The sequence below is a fragment of the Akebia trifoliata genome, chromosome 7 (assembly GCF_017979445.1).
Source record: "Akebia trifoliata isolate Shusen 1 chromosome 7, ASM1797944v1, whole genome shotgun sequence".
NCBI classification, from domain to species: Eukaryota; Viridiplantae; Streptophyta; class Magnoliopsida; order Ranunculales; family Lardizabalaceae; genus Akebia; species Akebia trifoliata.
Window position 1 is genome coordinate 790135 of NC_141381.1, and position 25743 is coordinate 815877.

General features: G+C 35.6%; 4 protein-coding genes across 25 annotated transcripts in view; 3 read left to right on the forward strand and 1 right to left on the reverse strand.

Annotated features, from left to right (window-relative positions):
- Window positions 1-25743, reverse strand: part of LOC147397849 (uncharacterized) — a gene marked incomplete at its 5' end in the record, with an annotated part of 55167 nt that overhangs the window by 17723 nt on the left and 11701 nt on the right. The window lies entirely within an intron of this gene.
- On the forward strand, window positions 318-5862 carry LOC147397851 (transcription initiation factor TFIID subunit 15-like). Of its 18 annotated transcripts, none has more exons than XR_015179615.1 (6): window positions 318-2384; window positions 3391-3716; window positions 3894-4464; window positions 5016-5088; window positions 5356-5701; window positions 5806-5862. XR_015179615.1 is itself a non-coding variant. In XM_086446880.1 (6 exons), exons 3-5 carry the CDS (start codon window positions 4128-4130, stop codon window positions 5694-5696), a joined length of 525 nt encoding a protein of 174 aa, XP_086303006.1. In that variant the 5' UTR covers window positions 325-2384; window positions 3391-3716; window positions 3894-4127; the 3' UTR covers window positions 5697-5701; window positions 5783-5862. The 18 variants fall into 18 exon arrangements, 3 of the variants coding, with proteins under 3 accessions (XP_086303006.1, XP_086303004.1, XP_086303005.1); XR_015179614.1 differs by having other exon boundaries at window positions 3894-4244; window positions 4398-4464; window positions 5016-5701; XR_015179611.1 differs by lacking the exon at window positions 5016-5088 and having other exon boundaries at window positions 3894-4244; window positions 4398-4464.
- On the forward strand, window positions 7394-9123 carry LOC147397852 (pre-mRNA-processing protein 40C-like). The gene is made up of 3 exons (XM_086446903.1): window positions 7394-7532; window positions 8118-8240; window positions 8334-9123. The coding sequence occupies exons 1-3, from the start codon at window positions 7446-7448 to the stop codon at window positions 8346-8348; spliced, it is 225 nt and encodes a 74-aa protein (XP_086303029.1). The 5' UTR covers window positions 7394-7445; the 3' UTR covers window positions 8349-9123.
- Window positions 14030-22201, forward strand: LOC147397853 (inactive disease susceptibility protein LOV1-like). 5 transcript variants are annotated; one of them, XM_086446846.1, is made up of 6 exons: window positions 14030-16121; window positions 18374-19263; window positions 19775-19897; window positions 20760-21048; window positions 21372-21722; window positions 21874-22201. In XM_086446846.1, coding segments are annotated over exons 1-2 (1938 nt in total). In that variant the 5' UTR covers window positions 14030-14184; the 3' UTR covers window positions 18375-19263; window positions 19775-19897; window positions 20760-21048; window positions 21372-21722; window positions 21874-22201. The 5 variants fall into 5 exon arrangements, with proteins under 5 accessions (XP_086302972.1, XP_086302971.1, XP_086302973.1 ...); XM_086446845.1 differs by having other exon boundaries at window positions 20778-21048; XM_086446847.1 differs by having other exon boundaries at window positions 14030-14650; window positions 14747-16121; window positions 19775-21048; window positions 21874-22196.

Consider the following 25743-nt stretch of genomic DNA (forward strand, 5'->3'; position numbering starts at 1 on the left):
TGCCAATAGCATCTCTCTTCCAATTGAAAGAGGTGAGTTAATGTTTGAATAATGATGAATACAACAGCTGACGTGGCAAGGGCACGGAATGCACATTTTTTTCTAGTGTATTCTATGATTCTACATTTATCACGTCAGCCATGTACCCAATCACACACCCACCCAGATTGCGTGCATTGATTTCGCTTTCTTTTGCATTTACCACATCAGCCACGTATCCAATCGCATGCCCACTTAAATCGCGTGCGTTGATTTCTCTTTCTTTTGCACACCACCTTGACTCTAATGATGTCCATATATTTCTTATCTCCTATGCTATTTATTTATTTAAACAATCAAGAGCTTCTTGTTTTCTTAAACCTCAAAAAGCTTTGATTTTATCTATTTCTTCACATAATCAAGAGAATTGATGGAAGAAGTCGTAGCAACCATTTTCCTTCGGAGATTAAATTCACTATTACGTGAGGATTCTGAAATATTTGGTGACCTAGAAGATGAAATCCTACTTCTCAAGTCCCAACTTTCACATCTAAATTCTCATATCCAACCTTTCCAAAGCGAACTCGTTCAAATCGGTTACTTCAGTGCCATGTCCAACATAATAAGTATCGAATTGAAAGAATCGATTCACAATTGGTTGGTTAGGTTCAAAGAAACCATCCATGACGCTGATGATTCTATCAATCTATTCATCGTTCGGATGAAAAATAATAGCAAAGATGGTTTGAACGACTCAGATCAAATAGTGGCTGTTGCTCTGCTCGGATGTGAATTGAGAATTATCAACGAATGTCTCGTTGAAATTCTGGGTGTCAAGTCTCAGCTGGATACTTCAATCGCGTCATTGTCGATCGAACATAGTGCTATTATTAATGATGAAGGTGAAAATTCTTTTATAAATAAATTTATTACTTTATCGATAGACCTTAAATCCTGCTTCATGTACTCTTGCTTTTACATTCAAAGTAGGTGTACAAATAAATACGATTTGGTTCAACTATTGATGGCCGAAGGTAATATTGTCGAAGAAATTCTAGGAGGAGAGAGAATGGAGGATATTGTCGAAGGCAATATCAACAAGTTAATTGAACTAGGAATGGTTCAAGTTCAAAATGAATATCTGCCCGACTCTCTTCTCTGCTCTGTTCCCAAGCCATATCATCACTGTGTTGCAAAAGGAGATGCATATTTGTACATTAAGGATATTCGTCACCTACGTATCTACGACAAAGAAATAGTAGTCAACTTGGAAAATATCCATATCTCATCAATTCGATCTCTATTTATTTCAAATCCTTTGGAAATGAAATTATATAATTGGAAATTGTTGCGGGTGTTAAGACTCAATTATGAAGGAAGTAAGAGCATCATGATAGAAGAAGTGGGAAATCTGATAAACCTAAGATATCTAAAATTGACATTTCATAAGTTAAAGAAGCTTCCAGAGAGTATAGGCAATCTTCGAAATCTCCAAACTTTGGATATTGATTGTCCTCCGTCGAAAGATCTACCAAGTGGAATTCTGAATCTCTTACAATTAAGGCACCTTAATTGTAAAATAAACAGATACATTTTTGAGCCGAAACGAACTTTGGCCCTTATAGGGATAAGGCGATTGACGAACCTCCAGACTTTGAGTATTTTATACGTCGGTGATGGCATTGCCAGTGAGTTAAGTAACTTAACCCAAATCAGAGAGCTTGGAATTGTTCAGTTGGGGTAAGAAGATGCAGAGAGCTTGGAATTGTTCAGTTGGGGGAAGAAGATGCAACTGCAAGTGAGTTATATGCTTCTATAATGAAGATGACTGGACTTCTCTCCTTATCTCTATCAGCAACAGCTTGGAACGACTATTGTTACAGCAAAGAAGAGTTGCTACCTTCTTTGGAACCATTCTCGCCTCCGCCTCTCCTTCAAAAGCTTCGTCTAGTAGGGTGCTTACAGGAAATGCCTGATTGCTTCAGCTCCATGAAAAACCTCACTCACTTAGTTTTACGGTTTTCTAATATACTCGAGAACCCAGCTTCTGTCCTTGAGTCTCTTCCTAACTTGAAATTTCTTGAATTCTATGAGGCCTATGAAGCAAGGTATATTGGTAGAGAATTCTGCAGGTCTGGTGGGTTTCCTAGTCTAGAGACTCTCAAAATTATATCCCATTCTCTAATTGAATGGACGGAACTTGAAGAAGGATCTTTTCCAAGCTTGAAGTTCCTCTACTTTCATTGTTGGAGTTTGAGAACTCTCCCCGAAGGTTTGCAATTAATCACCACACTCCAAAAATTGAATTTGCCCAATTGTCACGATGATCTTGCACGGAAGTTGAGCCCTGATGGAGGCCCAGAGAATTATAAGATCAAACACATCCCAAGGATAGAGTTTCATTGGTAAAATTCTTCACTTTTAGATTTTATTTCTTGACAACATGTTGATCGATGGTGTTAAAAAATGGTTGTTATTTATCAACTTATGAATTGTGGTTACAAGAGCTTTCTTTGTGTTAAATATATAGAAATGTTGGATGGTCTTGATAGGTCTATAGAAATTTCCAAAATGTGACTACACTTTTAAACCCATTAATGTGGAAAGCCTATGAAATTTTTTTTTTCTTTTTTATATTTTAAATTCATTAAAGAGGTCGAGATAAATTAAGAATGTCATCTCGGTCTTGGAGGCAGTCATGCGACAAAGTCAAATTGAATCATTCGTGATCTAGGATGACTCAACCAATATTTTGAAATCTTGGCGAAGCTTTTGAAAAGTCAACCTAATTAACCAACGTAATTTCATATTTTATATTGTTTTCTAATACTTTAAATGGTTGTGATCTATATAAGATATGATTTTGTGGTTGAGCATTTGAGCATCTGTTGAATTGAACCACCTTTTAATAGATAATAATCATTTAAATATACATCTATAAACTTCCACCTTTTAATACATCTATAAACTTCCATTTTGAATTTGAGCATCTGTTCTGCCCCTACAATTAATGGACATGGGTAGGGAGTATTTAGGGTATTTTAGTGTAAAAGCTTACCATTTTAAAATTTAAATATATATTACACAATGAAAAAACAGGGATTGGTAAGTATTTTGGAACGTTTACTGTCCCAATTATTCAACCACTCTAGTAATTCTAAGTAGAAATCTGATTTAACAAACAAACTAGTTTGTAATTCAAATTGAAGTTAAATCATATAAAAGAAAAATGAGAAAATCATTAAAAGAAGAATGAAGATAAAAAAAATCTGATGATAACAGTGGTCCAATCAGAGAAGAAATCCCATATATATATATAGCTACGTGTTTTCGTTTTCTTTTCTGTAAGTACCACTAGGGTACATAGAGAGACATGGACTGAATCTCTGACTCCCATATTTTCTTTAATAGTTGAGAAAAAGTCGTGCATTGCCTATGGTGTCGACATGCAGAGGAGCTGCAGCGAAAGAAAAAGTTGGCATCTCATACAACGGAAGACAAGCTTAATGCAGAAACAATAGGTAGAAGCTCACTTGATTCTGAAAGGGCACCAATAGTTCCAAGGAGAACTCATGGCCGGAGATAGCTTACAATGTAAGAAACTTTACATTTCAATTGTTTTTTGAACTTGGTATTTGCTTAATTGGATTTCAGGGTCCGTCTATGAATTCAACGCCTAATTTTGGGGTTTCACCCTTGTTTTGACAATACTTGAGTGCAAGGGCCTAGAGTTTCAGGTGATTGATTTTTTCATTTCTAGGATAAATCCCATTTTCATGTCCAAGACATACATGTATTGATTTTTCATTTGCAATGTGGCATAAAATGTTAGCTCAGTTCAAATATTGGTCTAATCAATTTTTGTAACTTTTTCCTTTTAGATCATGTCTTCTTACATTTTGTTGCTTTTGCAGGATGTATTGATGTACAATTTTTTTGGCACATCTCCTCTGAAAAATCAATTGAGAGTAATCTATGTTTATATGAAGGAGCAAGACGTGCTTGACTCCGCTGCACCAAGTTTCACAAAATTTGGTAAGGCCAAACACAACATCCTTTGATCTGAACTTAAGCAATTGGAACGTTGCTATAAAACGTACAAGGCAAAGGTTATGGATTTGTGAGAATACAGAAGATTTTCGAAGCCTATGTTTGACTATTGGAAGAAGTTGTGCCTTGTCCAAGTTAGATTACTTGATGACTCACTTGCACAGGTGATGCAAGTTGCTAGCAGCAAAGAGGATTGGAGTTCATGTGGTATCAAGGTTTGAACTGGGATGTTTGAGTTTTCTCTTCTTTCTTTTTTCATATTTGTTTTTTTTTTTCCTTATTGTTCGACTTCATCACTTGTTCTTATATTTGGTAGAGAAGTTCTGAGTCATTCCTAGGATTCTCTTACGTATTTAACATCTTCGCAGATATTGAACAAGGGTAACTTTGAGATGGCAACAATGTGCTTTGTATTGTCTGCAGATTTATCTTTAGGTGAGTGGATCGAACTTTCTTTCTTTAATTTAATTTAATTATTTTTTTTTTACAAGAATTAAGGTTTCTTTGGAATTTGAATCTCATCCAGGAGGTTGATTTTAGGGTTTGGTTTTTTTCTTCTCTCTTGATGTACATCGAATCGATCGATCGATCGATTTCAGTGTATATTGTTTGTTGAAATTTGTTTCTCTTAAACCTTAACCCTAATAAATAAATAAATTAGAATTTGAGAGATCGGGCGGTCTCTCAAATTGTTAATCGACATTATAAATTTCTCAAACCAGATGTATTTGTTAAATTAAATTGTCCCAATAATGTATCATGTTTTACGGATCAGAAAATAATATATAGTTCAGGAACCTATGTTGTTGCAAAATTAGAATTTTGACTCTATTGCTCTGCTCAAGTTATTATTTTTGTTTTGCCCAATCCAAAATTGGTTACTATTTCAAGAAACCATAGCAACGAAGTTTGGATTCTGAAAATTATTTCGCATGGGTCAGTTTGATTAAATTCGGATAATGCACAAAAATTTGGGAAATTTTCAGGTGGAGGAATAGGCTACAAAAAATTCAAGTAGAGGGATAGATTAAAAGAATTTCTGACTATTTTGAAAAATCGGTGAGTTTTTTTTTCTAAATAATTGATGACTTATTAAAAAAATTGCGGATTTTTGCAATCGACCCATTAATCATTGATTTTTTCAATGAACCCCCTCTTTCGCGATTTTTTACCATACCAAGAACCAAAGGTCTCATTCATGGTTTAAAATTTCATCTCGTTTTGTACGAAACATTTCGGAATTTTAACTTGCCAAGAAGAAACATGCAATAATCTAATGATCCTTCAATGTTTCGTTTGTATCGAAATGTTTCGTCTGAAACAAAGTCACGAATGAGCCAAAGGGAGATGCAACTGTCACATATGAGGATCCACATGCAGCATTGGCTGCCGTGGAATGGTTCAACAACAAGGATTTCCATGGGAGTATCATTGGAGTATTTATAGCTGAGTCAAAGAATAAAGATGATCAATTATATAACTCGGGGAATCAAATGAATCAGACGGAAGATCCAGGTTTGGTTGGTGATTTTGTTGGGCAAGAGGATGCTAGTGATATGAATGAGAGTGGAGGAAGAGGTAGAGGTAGAGGTTGGGGTGATGCTTCAGGGAAAGCACGGCAACAAAAAGGAGACTGGTTGTGTCCAAATTCAACGTCTGTTATGTGACATTGGTGAGCAGCTCTTTCTTGTACATCTAGTTTTAGACTCTTTTGACTCTTTTGTTGTGTTATATATTATTAAGGATACATCAGGGGATTCTGTTTCATTTTGCTAGTAGTTGTTCCAATGTAAACTTCGCATTTCGTGGTGTGTGCAACCATTGTGGAAGTGCTCGGCCTGTTGGTGTCTCTGGTACCGGTGGAGGTGCTGGTGGTCGTGGGAGGGGTCGTGGAGGTGATGAATCTGGGGGTCGTGGCCATCCAGTTGGTGCTCCTACAGGGCTCTTTGGTCCAAATGATTGGTCTTGTCCAATGTAAGATTAATCTAACTTGTGTTCTAGTTTGATCGTTTGCATGCTTTGTGGGATTTCTGGAAAGTTTCGAAGGTTGATATTCATAATTGATTCTATCAGCTCATTTTTCTATTTTTTTCCCACCTATTCATTTATATATGTCTAGAAGGTGACATCTTTCCTTTTGGGCTTATTTAATAGAAAAAAAGGGGCTGTGCCTTCTGGAGATGCTTTGCCAATGTGCTGCTACTATTCTTTTTTGTGCCTAGGTTTTACAATTTATACGTTATAATTGAATTGTGCATGTATCATAGGGCTAATGTTGAATTATGCAAGGTTGTGTAGTGAGTCAATTATATGATCTTTATAGATATTGTTGACACCCAAAAAAACATTATAAAAAAAATATTAGTGTGTGCTTCTTAGGAAAATTATTTTCTTAATGAGGCAATTTTATAAGACCTTATAAGTTTAAGAAAGATACATAAAAATCATAACCGTTTTACAAAGATAACTACACTATTCATAGAACCCTTTTTTTGTTGAGCTAGCCATATTTCCAAATTGAAGCTAGAATCTATGACAATGTAATATTATAGCTCTATAATATTTTGATAAGTAGCATCATAGAGGTTAGAAATTTGTAGGTGAAGGCATGATTCGAACATAGATCATGGCATCAACACTCATCGACTTTACCAACTTAGCAAACTATATGAAAAATGTTTTACATAAATCTTTGAGTTGACTGAAAGTTCTTTTGAGAATGAATATGCAACACAACATAATTTTCTGCAAAGAAATTCTACTAAAAAAAAAATAAAGAATACATCGGTAGGATTAATATTTTTCTTGCTTGGTATAAATTCAAATACCGATGGATTATAAATACATTATGACTAAAATAATAAAGGAAATTGCAAGGAATAATAGTCCTTGAAAGAAGATATTGTCCTGAAGTGGTGAAGGTATGTGCAAAAAATGCATGTTTCTCGTCATCCTAATTATGGGTCTTTTTCAACATATTTCAAAGCTCCATAGGGTTGAGATAGGGGCACCTGTCGTTCCTTTCCTTTTTTATCAGTGTTATCAAAAGGGGCAAAAGACACTTGTCTAGGTGTTGCCATGCAAGGCCAAATCGCTTCACCTTCTCTAGGCACTCCATTAGGTGTTGAAATACAAAGTTGTTGACTTCTGGTCATGTCAAATGAGGGTTTCAAGTTAATGGTATTATGGACAATCCAATTTTTTTCAATTTGTGATCCTCTTTTGGTAAGGCTAGATATGTTGGAATGAGCTCTTTGTTGCGAGTATGTTCTCGATGGTGAAGAGATGTCATTGGTTTTTTTTGTTTGTTTTGTTTTGGAAGCGCACATGATTTTGGTGTGCTTTTGTTGATTGTTAGGATAAATTAAAGGAAAGGGAGAGAGAAATGAGGAAGCGGAAAGAGAGATGAGCAAGAAATGGAGAGAGTGCGATTAAAAGTTTGTAGAAAGGAGATAGTTGCTTCTTATCAAGCTTTACTAGTAGAAATAATTAAAGATCCTCAGGTAGTTTCCAAATCTTATTTGGTTAGTTCAATGATGTTTGGTGGACCGTGCAAACACTTGTGAAATGGCATTAAATACCCTTCTTTTTTTGTGGTTTCACACAAAACTGGATTCACACCAAACACTTATTCTTTAGAAGTCTATTACTTCAAATTAAATCTCTTATTTTGGCTAATAATGGTAACAAAATTCGAATTTGTTATTATTCAGTGGGGGATTCAATTCGGTTAGTTCGAAAGTTACGTGAAAAATTGGCGAAATTCTGGAGATTATACAAAATATGTTTTTGGGTTTCTTGCCAAAGCCCAACATCTTCAAACTCTCTGAAAATCCTGTAAAAAATGAAAATTTTGGAGGTGAAGGGAAAAATTATTCCCATGTTCCCCATTAATTGAGGAATACAATTAATTCATCAATTTGCCGATTTAATCGGTTAAGCCCTAATTTGGAGAATTTTACATTTTTTTTGAAAGATTCGGAGAGTTTTGTGACTATCTAATTGAATCCCAAGTTTCTAGTTTCCTGGTTAGTACCTACTTTGAGTTAATTAAATATAACTTTTGTGCCTGCATATGCATTTTTTAGGCATCTTGGACTGAATCAAAGCCTAAGTTGGAGAAAATTCCCCAAAGGCGTGCTATTAACTCTGAATTAGATCAAGTTGACACAGAAAAGCTCTTTCGGGAGCACATTAAGGTTCTTCACGAGGTAATTCCACAACCATTTCATGTTACCTCTTAGGATTTCCATATCAGAATTGTTTCTAATTACACCATGTTGTTGATCCTGTAATTATTGAAGGTACACGCTCTTTGAATGTCCTAGCTAGGATGGAGGCAATAAGTTTTCAAAGATCTCTATAATTGTGACCTCATGTATCACATACTCTTCTATTTTGCTTTTTTTGTGTGGAACAATTTCAATTTTATGGAAAAAAACTCTGAAGCGCCCATCCCTCTTTAAACTTTCGGTAGAACCCTCTTGCTTAGATGACATGTGGTTCTTCAGGGAGGTATCCCAAATATTAACGAAAAATAAGGGTGAAATAAAAACAAAAGAGGTTACATGTTGTGTTGCGAGGAGGGTTCCTCCAAAATTTTGAAGCTGCTAGGCCGCTTCAAAGTCGGACTCCAATTTGATGGTTACCATCATTTTAATAGGGAAATTTTTACTCGTTGATACTCACACCAACATGAACGAAATGTTATCAATCGTCATTTTCACATACCATATGGTTATATTTAAGAATAATGATTTTTTGATGCCCCCATCACAGAATCGTGGATCATTTTCCTTGAGATATGTAGAATCATAAATCTTTTTCTTGTGTATCTTGAGGCAAATGATCTATGGTTCTGTGATGGGGGCGTATGTCAGAAGGGGACGTCAAATTAGCACTACTCTTATTTTAATTTTAATCTGATGACATAGGTTTTATGCTTGTTTCATGATGTCCTAAAGTTTTACACATTTCCACTATTCCATCAATTCCTTCAAGAATCTATAATTGCCACTCTGGTCAAAATATTTCAATTTCTCGGCCAACTTAAATAGACATTCAATGAACATAAATTTAATGCTTGATTTTCCTTTTCAGCGATGTGCACGTGACTTCCAAACTCTATTAGTTGATATTATAACTGCAGAAGCAGCCACCGAAGTGACTGAAGTTGGGAAGACTGCCTTACTTCTTGGTTGACTACTAAACACCTTCTAAAGTCTGATCCTAGATATTCTAAGGTGCCGAGAAAAGATAAAGTCTCTATGGTGTCGACATGCGGAGGAGCTGCAGCGAAAGCGAAAGTTGGCATCTTATACAACGGAAGACAAGTTTAATGCGGATGCGGAAATAATAGGTAGATGCTCACTTGATTCGGAAGGTCACCAATAATTTCAAGAACTCATGGCTGGCAATAGCTTAGAATGTAAGATACTTTACATTTCAATTGTTTTTATGAACTTGGTATTTGCTTAAGTGGATTTCAGGGTTCGTCTATGAATTCAACGTCTAATTTTGGGGTTTCACCTGAAATGATAATTTTAGTGAGCTGCTATTGTCACCCCAACTTTTACTTATTGCACCCCTTTAAAAATAATAAAATAAGTCAATGGTTGAAAATATGTAATAGTTGAGTGTATATTTTCCTCCACTCTCGGGTGTGTCATATCCCAATCAAGTCCCGTGACCTAATATTCATTGTTTTCCCTTTTTCCAATAGATTGGTTTTTTGGGGTAAATGGTTTGTCAACTTGGTATCAGAACGGGCCTTCCTCTCCTCTCCTCATCCAATTCATATCTTCATGTGCTTTTGCCCAGTTCGGCCCATACTTGCAGGGGTGTGTTGAGTGTAGTCCTACATCGAACACAAATTTCCTTGTCTCTTCTTATAAGTTCATGGGCGTTTTCACTCATTGCCAATTGATTTTGAGTTGGACCCCCAAACTTATCATGATATTAGAGCGTTAGGTTCGTATAGGTCACGGGTTCAAATCTTTCCACCCTTATGGGTGAGTGAGGGGGAGTGTTGAGTGTATATTTTCCTCCACTCGAGCGTGCCATACCCCAGTCAAGTCCCCTGACCCTTTTATATTCATTGTTCTCCCTTTTTCCAACATATCGATTTTTTGGGGAAATGGTTTGTCAACAAAAGTTGGGGTGCCAATAAAAACTCTAGATTTCTATTTTTTAGATTTAGGATTTTATATGAGCCTAATTCTAATTGTAAACAATTGTTGAAATTGTTTAAATGCCTTACAATGCTTTGTAATAACTTGGACCAAACGTTTTGGATGTTTGAATGGTATGTTTTAATCTTTAATAGGGTGATAAACAATTTAAGAAATTTGGGTGTAATAAGTAAAAGATGGGGTGCCCGACATTTCTAATGTTGAAGGTAAGGTACCCAACATTTTGATTGTTTAGTCTATGGGGTATCATCTCGATGAAAAATCAGTTGATAGGGTACTCATCAATTCTAGAAGAGCCATACTTTCATAAATTTCCTCATTTTTTTTGCTAGGTAACTAATGGACTGGGTGATTTCCCAGCGTCAAGAGACAAGAATCATGACCAAGAATCAAAACCTTGTGGGGAATTCTCAAAATGTTGACCGAATAATATTATAGAGACAGGTTTGTTCACAAATGATCAGTAAGAGAACAGTTGCTCCTTAGTCTCGTAAACTAGGGTTAGTGGCTTTGCCTGTTTTGCATAATTAGTTCTAGTCCAAATCGAATACGATCCTCATTGTATTGGTCCCAGATTGACCACAATCCCATCTAGACCCGATCCATTGACAGACCTACTTGCTTGGTACCCCAGATCCATATGACTTGGCCGAGTCATCTCGTTTTCTGGCAAGTTTGAAATTAGTTAGTGTGTTTCGAAAAGAGAGTTGTTGGCACCCCAACTTTTGACTTATTACACTAATCAAAAAAAAAAAAAAGAAGGATCTCCATTTCGTTTGTTGAATATGACGAAATTTCAAATCTAGTACACTGTTCATTTTAATTCTCAAATCATTTTTTTCAGTGAATCGTCAATGATTTTTCCATATCAACAATCTCATTGGTAATTTATCAATGAATCTGTTGATATAAAAGTGATGAATTCATTGGAAAAACATATTTTGGGAATTAAATGAACAGTGTGCTAGAAGCAAAATTTTGACATAAGTTGCGCACGTTTTGGAAAATATCTCATAAAAAAAATATGTAATGGTTGAGAAATAGTAAAAATTCGGGTGCAAAAAGAAGCTCTCTCTCTTTCCCTTTTTATTTTGTTTAGTTTAGATTTCTATTGGTTAGATTTAGGATTTTATATGAGCTTGATTCTAATAGTAAACAACTGTTGAAGTTGAATGTGTTATAATTCTTTGTAATGTTGAGGCTATAACTTGAATCAAACTTTCTTAATTTTGGAATGGTGTGTTCTAAATTTTAATCTTGAATTAGGTTGTAATAAATAAGGAAAATACTGTGTAACATTGAAATTGACATCATTTCAAACATCATTGATGTGGATTTGGGTATAGAACCATAGATACTTTTTTATCAAGATACAAATGAGAAACATCTATGGTATGTGCACACCAATGCTTGAAATGATGTCAATTTCAATGTTACCTCAACAAGACTCTTATAAATAATTTATGAAAGTCATGTTGGGGTGACACAATGATTTGGTGGCGTGCACACAACCATAGATGCTTTTCCGCGAGATATGAGTAAAAAGCATTTACGTTTGTGCACGCCACCACGTCATTTGTGTCACCCTTGTATCTTTGTTTGTGTCATTCCAGCATTAGTCTATGAAAATTGGGATGTAATAATTAATGATGAATGCACACAGCTGGATATGTTGTTGACATGACAAGGGAATGGAACCACACATCTTTTTCCTATGTATTCCAATGAAAAAGATCAATGATTTTGTGTCCTTGCCAAGTCAGCCATGTACCTAACCCCGTACCAAAATTGCATGCATTCATCACGACTCTTTAAGTAAAAGGGTTTTCGAAATAAGCATGTGAGGGTATTTTGGTAAAAAAAAAATGTATTTTTAAAAAGGTAGTTTTGGTACAAAATTCATTTTCAAAGTGTATTTATTGAACTTTAGTTTAAGGCACATGTTAACAAAACCTTAAGTAAAATTTCGGGTGCCAATAGCATCTCTCTTCGAATTGAAAGAAGTGAGTTAATGTTTGAATAATGATGAATGCACAGACTGACATGGCGAGTTTCTAATGTATTCCGATGGAAAAAGATTCATGATTTTGTGCACTTGCCACGTTAGGCACGTACCCAATCGCCCATCCAAACCGCGTGCATTGCTTTCTCTTTCTTTTGCATCGACAACGGGGTTGGTTTTGGTATTCTCTACAGAATCTTTTGCATTGATAGCGGGGTTGGTGGTGGTATTCTCTAGAGAATCTTTTGCGGTGATTTATCTTTTGCATCGACAACACGGGGTTGGTTTTGGTATTCTCTAGAGAATCTTTTGTGTAATCTATTTTCTGCTTGGACAATGGGGTTGGTTTTAGTATTCTCTAGAGAATCTTTGCATTGATATCGAGGTTCGTTTTGGTATTCTCTAAAGAAAGAACGTGCACTAATTGCTTTGGAAAAAGAGATTGAGAGAGATGGAGAAGACCTTGACTCCAATAATGATTCCATGTCTTATCTCATTTGTTATTTATTTGTTTAAAAAATCATAGATACTTTGATGTTATTTATTTATCAGTCTTACTAAGGTAACATTGAAATTGACATCATTTCAAACATTATTGATGTGGATTTGGGTACATAACCATAGATACTTTTTCATCAAGAGACGAATGAGAAACATCTATGGTTATGTGCACACCAATGTTTGAAATGATGTCAATTTCAATATTACCTTAGCAAGACTGATAAATAATTTATGAAAGAGTCTTGTTGGAGTGACACAATGACTTGGTGGTGTGCACACAACCATAGATGCTTTTCCGCGAGATATGAGTAAAAAGCATCTACGGTTGCGCACACCACCACATCCTTTGTGTCACCTCTCTGTTTGTGTCATTCCAGCACTAGTCTTTATTAAATTGGGATGTAATAAGTAAAAGAATAATGATGAATGCACACAATTGGATATGTTGTTGACGTGGCAAGGGTATGAAACCACACATCTTTTTTTTATGTATCCGAATGAAAAAGATCGATCAATGATTTTGTGCACTTGCCAAGTCAGCTACATACCCAATCATGTACCAAAACCGCATGCACTCATCACGACTCCAGGTAAAAGGATTTACGAAATAAGCATGTGAGGGTATTTTGGCAAAAAAAATATTTTTTAAAAGGGCATTTTTGATACAAAAAATATTTTTTAAAAGGGCATTTTTGATACAAAATCCATTTTCAAAGTGTATTTATTGAACTTTAGTTTAAGGCACATGTTAACAAAACCCTAAATAAAATTTCGGGTGCCAATAACATCTCTCTTCGAATTGATAAAGGTGAGTTAATGTTTGAATAATGATGAAGGAACATAGCTGACGTGACAAGGGCACAAAACGCACATCTTTTTCTGTATCTTTCATCGAGATACAAGGAGAAGCATTTAGGATTATGTGTACACCAATGTTTGAAAGGATGTCAATTTCAATGTTACTCTAGCACGACTCGACTCGATAAATAATTTAAGAAATTGGGATGTAATAATTAAAATGGTTTTATTAACAACTTAACGGATGCGATACGTAAACCTTGGAATAAGGATGTGAGGGTATTTCGGTAAAAGAATATTTTTTAAATGGTATCTCTCTTTGAAAGAAGTGAGTTAATGTTTTACTTTCTCTTCCTTTGACAACGAGGTTAGTTTTGATATTCTATAGAGAAAGAAGACAGATAATGGCATTAGAAAAAGAGAGAAGTGGGGATTAGTTGTGATATTATTTTAAGAAAGAAGGTGCAATAATTGCTTTAGAAAAATAAAAATAAAACAGAGAGAAAGAGAGACGACGGAGACGACCTTGACTTTATAATGATGTTCCATATTTTTCTTATCTCATATGCTATTTATTTATTTAAACAATCAAGAGCTCCTTGTTCTCTTAAACCTCAAAAAAGCTATGATTTTATCTATTTCTTCACATAATCAAGAGAATTGATGGAAGAAGTCATAGCAACCATTTTCCTTCGGAGATTAAATTCACTATTACGTGAGGAGTCTGAAATATTTGGTGGCCTAGAAGATGAAATCCTACTTCTCAAGTCCCAACTTTCACATCTAAATTCTCATATCCAACCTTTCCAGAGCGAACTCGTTGAAATCGGTTATTTCAAGACTGAAGAAGATGGTGCCACGTCCAAGATACTAAGCATCAAATTGAAAGAATCGATTCACAATTGGTTGGTTAGGTTCAGAGAAACCATCCATGATGCCGATGATTGTATCGATCTATTCATCATTCGGATGAATAATAATAACAAAGATGGGTTGGACGACTCAGATCGAATAGTAGCTGCTGCTCTGCTCGGGTGTGAATTGAGAATTATCAACGAATGTCTCGTTGAAATTTTGGATGCCAAGTCTCAACTGGATACCTCAATTGCCTCTATTATTCATGATGAAGGTGCAAATTCTTTTATACAAAAATTTAATTCTTTACCAATAGACCTTAAATCCTGCTTCATGTACTTTGGCTATTACCTTCGACATTGGAATGCAGACAAAGACAAGTTGGTTGAGCTATTGATGGCCGAAGGTGTAATTGAAGAAATTCCAGGAGGAGAGAGAATGGAGGATATTGTTGAAGGCAATATCAACAAGTTAATTGAACTAGGAATGGTTCGTGTTCAAAATGAATATTTGAAAAGAGATACATTTCGGTCCAAAATTGGAGATGAATATTTCAACACAATTTACGATGGATATACAATTATCCCTCTCAATATTCGTCACGTAAGTATCTCTTTTCACGACAGCAGCGAAATAGCATCTTTCTGGGAAAATATCCATATCTCATCAATTCGATCTCTACGTACTATTTTCAAGAACTCTCATGTGAATTCCTTGGAAAAATTATTCAATTTGAAATTGTTGCGGGTGTTGGAACTCAAATGTTACAATTATGAAAGTAACATTATACCAGAAGAAGTGGGAAATCTGATACACCTAAGATATCTATATTTGACATTGTTTGGTTTAGAGAAGCTTCCAGAGAGTATAGGCAATCTTCGAAACCTCCAAACTTTGAAAATTGAAAATCGTCCGTTGAAAGAAGTACCAAGTGGAATTCTGAATCTGCTACAATTAAGGCACCTTAAATTACTGAGTTTTGGGGGGAAACAAACTTTGGCCCTTACAGGGATAGGACGATTGACGAACCTCCAGACTTTGAGTGGTTTATACGTCGGTGATGGCATTGCCAGTGAGTTAAGTAACTTAACCCAAATCAGAGAGCTTGGAATTGTTGAGTTAACGGAAGAAGATGCAAGTGAGTTATATGCTTCTATAATGAAGATGACTGGACTTCTCTCCTTATCTCTATCACCAACAGCCTGGGATGACTATTGTAACAGCGAAGAAGACTTCCTACCTTCTTTGGAACCATTCTCGCCTCCGCCTCTCCTTCAAAAGCTTCGTCTAGTAGGGTCCTTACAGGAAATGCCTGATTGCTTCAGCTCCATCAAAAACCTCACTCACTTAGTTTTAAGGTTTTCTAATCTATTGGAGAACCCAGCTTCTGTCCTTGAGTCTCTTCCTAACTTGAAATTTCTTGAATTACTTGACGCCTACAAAGCAAGGTATATTGGTAGAGAGTTCTGCAGGTCTGGTGGGTTTCCTAGTCTAGAGACTCTCAAAATTACATCCCATTCTCTAATTGAATGGACGGAGCTTGAACAAGGATCTCTTCCAAGCTTGAAGCTCCTCATCTTTAGATGTCCGAAATTGAGAACTCTCCCCGAAGGTTTGCAATTAATCACCACACTCCGAAAATTGAGTATGCCCAGTTGTCACGGTGATCTTGCACGGAAGTTGAGTCGTGACAGAGGCCCAGAGAATTATAAGATCAAACACATCCCAAGGATAGAGTTTTATTGGTAAAATTCTTCACTTTTAGATTTTATTTCTTGACAACATGTTGATCGATGGTGTTAAAAAATGGTTGTTATTTATCAACTTATGAATTGTGGTTACAAGAGCTTTCTTTGTGTTAAATATATATAGAGATGCTGGATGGTCTTGATAGGTCTATAGAAATTTCTCAAATGTGACTACACTTTTAAACCCATTAATGTGGAAAGACTAAGCATTATGAAGCATTTTTTTTCTTCTTTTTTATATTTTAAATGCATTAAAGAGGTTGAGATAAATTAAGAATGTCATCTTGGTCTTGGAGGCAATCATGCGAGAAAGTCAAATTGAATCATTCGTGATCTGGGATGACTCAACCGATATTTTGAAATCTTGGTGAAGCTTTTGAAAAGTCAGCCTAATTAACCAATGTAATTTCATATTTTATATTGTCTTCTAGTACTTTAAATGGTTGTGATCTATATAAGATATGAATTTGTGGTTAAGCATTTGAGCATCTGTTGAATTGAACCACCTTTTAATAGATAATAATCATTTAAATATACATACATACATACATCTATAAACTTCCAATTCGAATTTGAGCATCTGTTGTGCCCCTACAATTAATGCACATGGGTAAGGAGTATTTAGGGTATTTTAGTGTAAAAGCTAACCATTTTAAAATTTAAATATATTTCACAAAATGAAAAAACAGGGATTGGTAAGTATTTTGGAACGTGCACTGTCCCAATTATTCAACCACTCTAGTAATTCTAAGTAGAAATCTGATTTAACAAACAAACTAGTTTGTAATTCAAAATTAAAGTTAAATCATATAAAAGAAAAATGAGAAAATCATTAAAAGAAGAATGAAGATAAAAAAAATATGATGATAACAGTGGTCCAATCAGAGAAGAAGTCCAAAATTATAGATACGTGTTTATGTTTTCTTTTCTATAAGTACCACTAGGGTACATAGAGAGACATGGACTGAATCTCTGACTCCCATATTTTCTTTAATAGTTGAGAAAAAGTCGTGCATTGCCAATAGTTTCTTTATTGGAAAAACATGTTTTAGGAATTAAAATGAACACTATACCGGAAAGAGAATTTTGACATAAGTTGCCCACGTTTTGAGAAATATCTAATAAAAAAATAAGTCATGGTTGAGAAATAGTAAAAATTGAGGTGCCAATAGAAACTCTCTATCTTCTCTTTTTTGTTTTGTTTGGTTTAGATTTCTATTTGTTAGATATAGTAAAAATTGAGGTGCCAATTGTAAACACTTGCTGAAGTTGAATATGTTATATTTCTTTGTAATGCTGAGGTAATACCTTAAATCTAACTTTTGTAATGTTTGAATGGTGTATTCTAATATTCAAGTCCATGCTTTGCGACAAATGGGATATAAATACAAATACCCGTTGGTCCCAGGTAGGTGATTTTGTATGAAATCACATGTTTGGCTTAACATATCTTCTTTATATTGTTTACAAACACCTATTAAAAGGTACTGAAGGATGAGTTGCATGTGAAAACATTCTGCACATCAGAAAGATGAGTTGCATCAGCCAAATGAACTTCTTCAGATTTGAAATTTCAAATCATATGTTCTCAGGAAACTTGTTTTTTTTCTTTTCCTGATCCATTTGGGTCTTAGAGAAATGGGGACCAAAACAGGATTTTGTGTTCTTGACATTATCAAAATCACATTAATTTTTGCAAAATTGCACCTATATTATTCATAATTGATTCCAAGAGAACTGGACTTAGTGATGAAATTTTAGAAGAAGATTACACCTACTTAATTGATTCCAAAAGAAATGGATTGATTGGATCATCAATACTCAATGGGGGCGAGTTTTGGTTATGGTCCATTCAAGAGTTGTTTTATCAATTGTACAATTTTGATTGGTTTGCATATCATTGATTGTTTACAAAAAGTTATGGCATGATAAATGATACATGGGTTTGATACTTCTTTTCGAGAAAAGATTTGTTGTGCAAATGACTATGAGCTTAGACCTACGTATTTGTAGTACATAGATTGTTTTGTCATTACATGGAGTGTATCATCCCATTTGTTTTAGCTCATAAAGAAAAATATTCATGAATCTTTTGATTCAGTATGAATTCTAAATCTTACAATTTCTCACACTGATTTGATTTTGACAACATTGCTACACACATGCATGGGGTATTTTTCTCTTGATGTTCCTTTCATTGCGTATTTATTCATCTTTATAAAGGATATGTTTAATTGTTATTGGTACAGATGAAGGATGGCCTCGGTTATTGCTTGGGGGGTGTGGAACGAGAGAAATGGCAGGGTGTTCAATAATAAGATTAGAAGCTCTCATGCAGGTTTCTTGGAGATCTTGGGCTTTTTGTACCTTTCATCAAAACACTACATAGAGTTTGTGGGGATTACTTTTGATGATTTTGTTTTTAGATGGAACTCTTTATGTAATAACTAATGTTGTAGTTTTCTTTTGGTTTGCTGCTATTTGTGAGGCGTCCTTGGCCTCCTTGTACTTTGTTCTTCCTCTTTTCTTCAATATATTATACTTATAAAAAAAAAAGGATAGGCTAAGGAATGACCCTAGGTACAAATCTGTCAAGCATGAAGAAAGAGGGATTTTATTTGACAAGTATATATCTGAATTGAGGGTTGTGGAAGAGGAAGCTGAACAAGCAACAAAAGCCAAAAGGGACGAGTCGGTAAGCACACATGTTTTGCTATTGAACTGTTTGGAATGGGTTATATACAAGGTGATGCCGAACTATACCCAAGTAACCTAAATGTGAAACTTAGGTTCCAAAGTTTGCACAAAACCAATCAATATGATCATGTGGTCATTGATCTGCGCACTTCAGAGTGATTCCAATGATTTGATGAAGGGATTCATTTTTGGATGATGACAGATATTGGTGTAGATGTTATATGTTGAATCACTTGAGATTATCTGGGTGAAAGATAATCTCTTTCTGGAACTTCTGACCATGTCAAATGAGGGTTTCAAGTTAATGGTATAATGGACAACCCAAATTTTTTCAATTTGTGATCCTCTTTTGGTAATGCTAGATATGTTGGAATGAGCTCTTTGTTGAAAGTTCTCAGCTTCTTATCAAGCTTTACTAGTAGAAACAATTAAAGATCCTCAGGTAGTTTCCAAATCTTACCTTGGCTAGTTCAATGATGTTTGGTGGACCATGCAACACAAAACTAGATTCACACCTAACATTCTTCTCTAGAAGTCTATTACTTCAAATTAAATTTCCTATTTTGGCTAATAATGGTATCAAAATTCGGATTTGTTAATTATTCACTGTGGGGGGGTTAGTTCAAAAAAAATTCGGGAAAGTTTCGTGAAAAATCGGCAAAATTTCAGAGATTATACAAAATATGTTTTTGAGTTTCTTGCCAAAACCCAACATCTTCAAACTCTCTAAAAACCCTGTAAATATTTAAAATTTTGGAGGTGAAGAGTAAAAATGTTCCCCAATTAATTGAGGAATACTCAATTAATTCATCAATTTGCCGATTTAATCGGTTAATCCCTAATTCGGAGAGTTTTGTGACTATCTAATTGGATCCCAAGTTTATAGTTTCCTGGTTAGTACCTACTTTGAGTTAATTAAATATAACTTTTGTGCCTGCATATGCATTTTTTAGGCATCGTGGAATGAATCAAAGCCTAAATTGGAGACAGATCCCCAAAGGCGTACTATTAACTCTGAATTAGATCAAGCTGACACAGAAAAGTTCTTTCGGGAGCACATTAAGGCACTTCACAAGGTAATTCCACAACCATTTCGTGTCACCTGTTAGGATTTCCATATCAGAATTGTTGCTATTACACCATGTTGTTGATCCTGTAATTATTGAAGGTACACGCTCTTTGAATGTCCTAGCTAGGATGGAGGCAATAAGGTTTCAAAGATCTCTATTTTGCTTTTTTGTGTGGAACAATTTGATGGAAAAAACTTTGAAGTGCCCATCCCGCTTTAAAATTTCGATAGAACCCTCTCGCTTAGATGACATGTGCTTCTTCAAGGAGGTATCCCAAATATTAACGAAAAATAGGAGTGAAATAAAAACAAAAGAGGTTACGTGTTGTGTTGCTAGGAGGGTTCCTCCAAAATTTTGAAGTTGCCAGGCTGCTTCAAAGTCGGACTCCAATTTGATGGTTACGATCATTTTAGAAGGGAATTTTTTACTCTTCGATACTCACACCAACATATAACGAAATGTAATCAATCGTCATTTTTCACATACCATATGGTTATTTTAAGAATAATGATTTTCTGATGCCCCATCACAGAACCATAGATCATTTCCTCGGGATACACAGAACCATAAATCTTTTCCTTGCGTATCTCGAGGCAAATAATCTACGATTCTATGATGGGGGCGTATGTCAGATATCATGACTCTTATTTTAATTTTAATCTGATGACATAGGTTTTATGCTTGTTTCATGATGTCCTAAAGTTTCACACATTTCCCCTATTCCATCAATTCCTTCAAGAATCTATAATTGCCACTCTGATCAAAATATTTCAATTTCTTGGCCAACTTAAATAGACATTCAAAGAACATAAATTCAATGCTTGATTTTCCCTTCAACGATGTGCACGTGACTTCCAAACTCTATTAGAGGATGTTATAACTGCAGAAGCAGCTACCAAAGTGACTGAAGATGGGAAGACCGTTCTTACTTCTTGGTCGACTGCTAAACGCCTTCTAAAGTCTGATCCTAGGATGCCGAGAAAAGATAGAGAATCCCTATGGTGTCGACATGCATAGGAGCTGCAGCGAAAGAAAAAGTTGGCATCTCATACAGCGGAAGACAAGCTTAATGCAGAAACAATAAGTAGAAGCTCACTTGATTCTGAAAGGTCACCAATAGTTCCAAGGAGAACTTATGGCCAGAGATAGCTTACAATGTAAGAAACTTTACATTTAAATTTTTTTGTGAACTTGGTATTTGCTTAATTGGATTTCAGGGTCCGTCTATGAATTCAATGCCTAATTTTGGGGTTTCGCCCTTGTTTTGACAATACTTGAGTGCAAGGGCCTAGAGTTTCAGGTGATTGATTATTTCATTTCTAGGATAAATCCCATTTTCATGTCCAAGACATACATGTATTGATTTTTCATTTGCAATGTGGCATAAAATGTTAGCTCAGTTCAAATATTGGTCTAATCAATTTTTGTAACTTTTTTCCTTTTAGATCATATGTCTTCTTACATTTTGTTGCTTTTGCAGGATGTATTGATGTACAATTTTTTTGGCACATCTCCTCTGAAAAATCAATTGATAGTAATCTATGTTTATATGAAGGAGCAAGACGTGCTTGACTCCGCTGCACCAAGTTTCACAAAATTTGGTAAGGCCAAACACAACATCCTTTGATCTGAACTTAAGCAATTGGAACGTTGCCATAAAACGTACAAGGCAAAGGTTATGGATTTGTGAGAATATAGAAGATTTTCGAAGCCTATGTTTGACTATTGGAAGAAGTTGTGCCTTGTCCAAGTTAGATTACTTGATGACTCACTTGCACAGGTGATGCAAGTTGCTAGCAGCAAAGAGGATTGGAGTTCATGTGGTATCAAGGTTTGAACTGGGATGTTTGAGTTTTCTCTTCTTTCTTTTTTCATATTTGTTTTTTTTTCCTTATTGTTCGACTTCATCACTTGTTCTTATATTTGGTAGAGAAGTTCTGAGTCATTCCGAGGATTCTCTTACGTATTTAACATCTTTGCAGATATTCAACGAGGGTAACTTTGAGATGGCAACAATGTGCTTTGAAAGAGCTGGAGACCTGTACAGGGAGAAATGGGCGCGGGCTGCTGGCCTTCGAGCTTCAGCCGAACGTATGCCTAGTTCAAATCTTGAATTGGCTCGTATTGCCCTTATGGAGGCTGCCACAATTTTTGAAACTATTGGCAATGCTGAGATAGCTGCCCAATGTTTTATTGAGTTAGAGGAATGTATATATTTTAGATTTGTCATTGTATTATATCTTGTCTCTGAAAATTTTGGTTGGGTTTTTTGATTGTATGTATGCGATCTTTCTATGAAATATTTTCTGTTATCTTTCTGAAGTAGGAAACCTTCAGTTGGGTTTGTCAACTTGCATATTCGCAATATCATTTATGTTTTTTTCTTTTTTTGAAGTCTTTTAGTAGCTACTCTTGTTTTTCATGTCTTACGATAGAGTTCACTCAGTGCCCAAGTTCGCATTTCATTTTTAAGAAACAAGTGTCACTATTGATTGAGAACCAACCTTTTGGAGGGACTGTCTTCTAGTTAGTGTTTGAGCGTGTGAGACACTATCATGTATTGGACCCGTCTTTGATGTGTTACTACCTTCCATTAAATCTTACCAATACAAGGTTTTCGTTTAGATTATTAAAATGCAAATCATAGACAAACAATGAGAACACAGAACACTACAGTGTGCACACGAATCAGACAGTCTTGAATTTGATTATCTGGGAGAACTCTCACCATTTGCTAATTGAGAAATTACTATAAAAAAAAACTAAAATTGTAGGGTTTTACAACCATCTCATCAGTAGGATTTTTGGCAATGACATCTCTGACACGGATCTCCTAATTTGAGTCCTCAAACACGTTTCTCACTTCATGAAAGGGAGTGCAGATACAACCGTTGATATGGTTAGAAGAAGTAAAGAATTAAAAGAAATGGAGCAAGCTTTTGTGGAGAGGTGCACTTCACTATCATGAGTTGAAAGATACCTCAACTTTGATGAAGTTTGTTATGGCCTTCCATTCTATGAATTCCATACATACTTTCTTAAGAACTCGGAATTATCTTGGCGACCTCATGTTGTTGGAGAAAGAATGGGGGAGTTTTCTTGAAGCGATCAGCGCAATGCTGAAAGGTGATCTTCTTGAGGCTTATTTTCTAGGAAAGGGTGGGAGTTGAGAAGATGCATCAAGTCTGATTCTATTGTATGTTCTTGGGAACTCTCTTTGGGCAACCAAAAGCAAGTGTTGGCCTTCAAAGCAATTTACAACGAAGAAAGAACTTCTTACAAAAGCCAAGATGATTGCTAAAGACATGTCAGATGTCTTCTACGAGTCAGTTTGTACAGAGGCGAGCATACTGTCAAACCAAGATGTTAGCTTGTTACACCTGCTTGGAAAATCCTTGATGTCCATTTTCACACGTAGACTATGTGATTTCACGTAACGATGTTTCTATTGAATCTCTCGTTTACTTTCAGAATTTATGGAGGGAGAAAATTATAAATATATTTAGATACTTTCGATCTCTTGGAACACCGCATGAAAGAGAGTACATGACTTATGGGGAGTTCTGTTTGGGTTTCTTGGGTGCACGGAAAATGAAGTTTATCAGAGTACCTTCTACACGTTGCTAAAGAATAATGCCTATTGGAAGAAAGAAATCGATGACAGAAGTCTTTGTAAGAATGGGAACTTGATTGGGTGTGTCGTGCAATGCAGATTCAATAGCATCTCTTCAAAAAGAAAGAGGAAAAAATGCAGAAAGTCTACCAAAATGAAGTAACCCTCTAATCTCCAATTATTTTCTTGATTACAATCTGAAAAATGTTCCAAATTCAATTATCTGCATTTGTCTCAAAGAATATTGTTTACATAGTGGATTCAGTGAGAATCCTTCCACCTTAAGTCTGATTGGAGGATAGACCTCTTTACACTTCGTGAATCGCTCATTCGCCTCATCGATCAGATCGAGCAAGCAAAAAATCACACCTTGGCAGAAAAACGACCGATAATCCTCAAGATCTTCATCAACAAGATCTTGATAAATCTTCATTGCTTCTTCAATGTTCTTCTGTAGAAGATGAATTGGGGCGATGACCAACTGAACATCTCAAACTTCTTTCTCCTTTCATTCTTCGTAAGCAAGTTTTAGGGTTTATTCAAGCTGTTAGAGCGCGATTTGGCTTTCTCCGCATGTTTCCATGATCAAGGATTTCTGTAAGAGAGCTTCATAATAGAGAGGATTTATAGCCAAAATCGCTTCCAAAACCTTTCTAACTTCTGATCTTCCCATCGATTCTGCTGAAATCACGTGATTCAAGATCTCCAAAGCTTTTTCATCTTCTCGATCTTTGATCTGTCGTTATAATTGAGATTTCAAGGCATCGATTAACTCAGAATCCGACTCCATTAACTCCGACAATGGAGATTCTTTGTTCTTTATCTCTCTCTCCTACTTCAACTATGGAAATCGGATTTTCAGTTCTCCCAAGAAAAACACAGAATTTCCCGATCATCAATGATGTTGCTGTTAGAATTAGAGCTCCAGTCGTGTTCTTGATCTTTCAAATTACAGTATTTTCTTTTCAACTTTCGGACTGAAACTGGAACAAATCAGAACTCGAACCCTAGATTGAGAATTCAAGGGGAAATGTGCTCAGGCTTTCTAAGGCAAGTCATTAGTCATCGCAGTCTATGAGGTTATCAGGCAAGATGGTCAATGTTTTGAACGATTCAACTCATCTTAGACATATATGATATGAGATCCAAGATTATTCTTTCGTGTTTTGAAAATCTTAGCTGAATTTAAAAAAACTGACCTACAAATCCACCTATAATAGAAAAAATAATAATAATTTCATTAAACCAAAGGGCGGAAACAAACAAAGAGGTCAAGGAGACCTAATGGAGGATCGGTTCAAGTCTTGCCTTCACCAAGAAAAACTAGAGAGATTGCCATTCAAAGTGGTTCTTATATCAACAAATTACTAACAGATTTTAAAACATACACTCCCCTTAATGTATTTTTCTCTGCATATTGTGACAAATATGACAGAAGAAATGTTCTTCAAACAACAAATCCACATATAAAACATGAACAACTGACACAAATAATTAAAAGTTGGACTGGTGATCATCTGTTGCCCAGACTACTTAGAGCTGCTTGTTTAGTATTTGTTTCAAAGAATCCCTGGGCTTACCGAACCATTGGGCATCTTCAATTCAAAGAAAAACGTCAACAAAAGCATCAAGCTCCGATAAACTACCTGTGAAGTTGACTTTACAACTTACGGGAAACCCTAACCCAGCCTGAAAACAATCAGCCTTTGTGACATTTGGGCACGACCTCAGATCGAGATATTCTAGGTATTTGCAGGAATCCAGAAGCTTGCCTTTTCCAGAAACTGTAATCTTCGGACAGTTGTTGATCTTCAAAACCTTTAGATGAGACTCAAAACCAATGTTCCTCAATTCACGAAAAGATTCATCCGTCACCTCCTTACAGCACCCAATATCAAGGGCCTCTAAGTTTCTGCATAGCGAGAAGATGAAACCCAAGGAAGAATCGGAAACACTCGAACACCAGTCCATCCTCAAGTGTTTTAGACTATGGTTACAGTTGATGACCAATGATTTTATGGATTCATCAGAAACTTTACGGAAACCACCAACACTACGTCATATTTCACAAAAAACGACGGGCCAAAGCCGTCGTTTTTTAAGAAAAATGACGGCCCCCGCCGTCGCAAGAGCAGTTGTAAATAACGAAGTTGTTTTTGGTGAACGACGGTTGGCACGCGTCAACAAACTGTTCTAAAAAACGACGGTCATAATCTGTCAAAAAAAAACGACGGCTCAA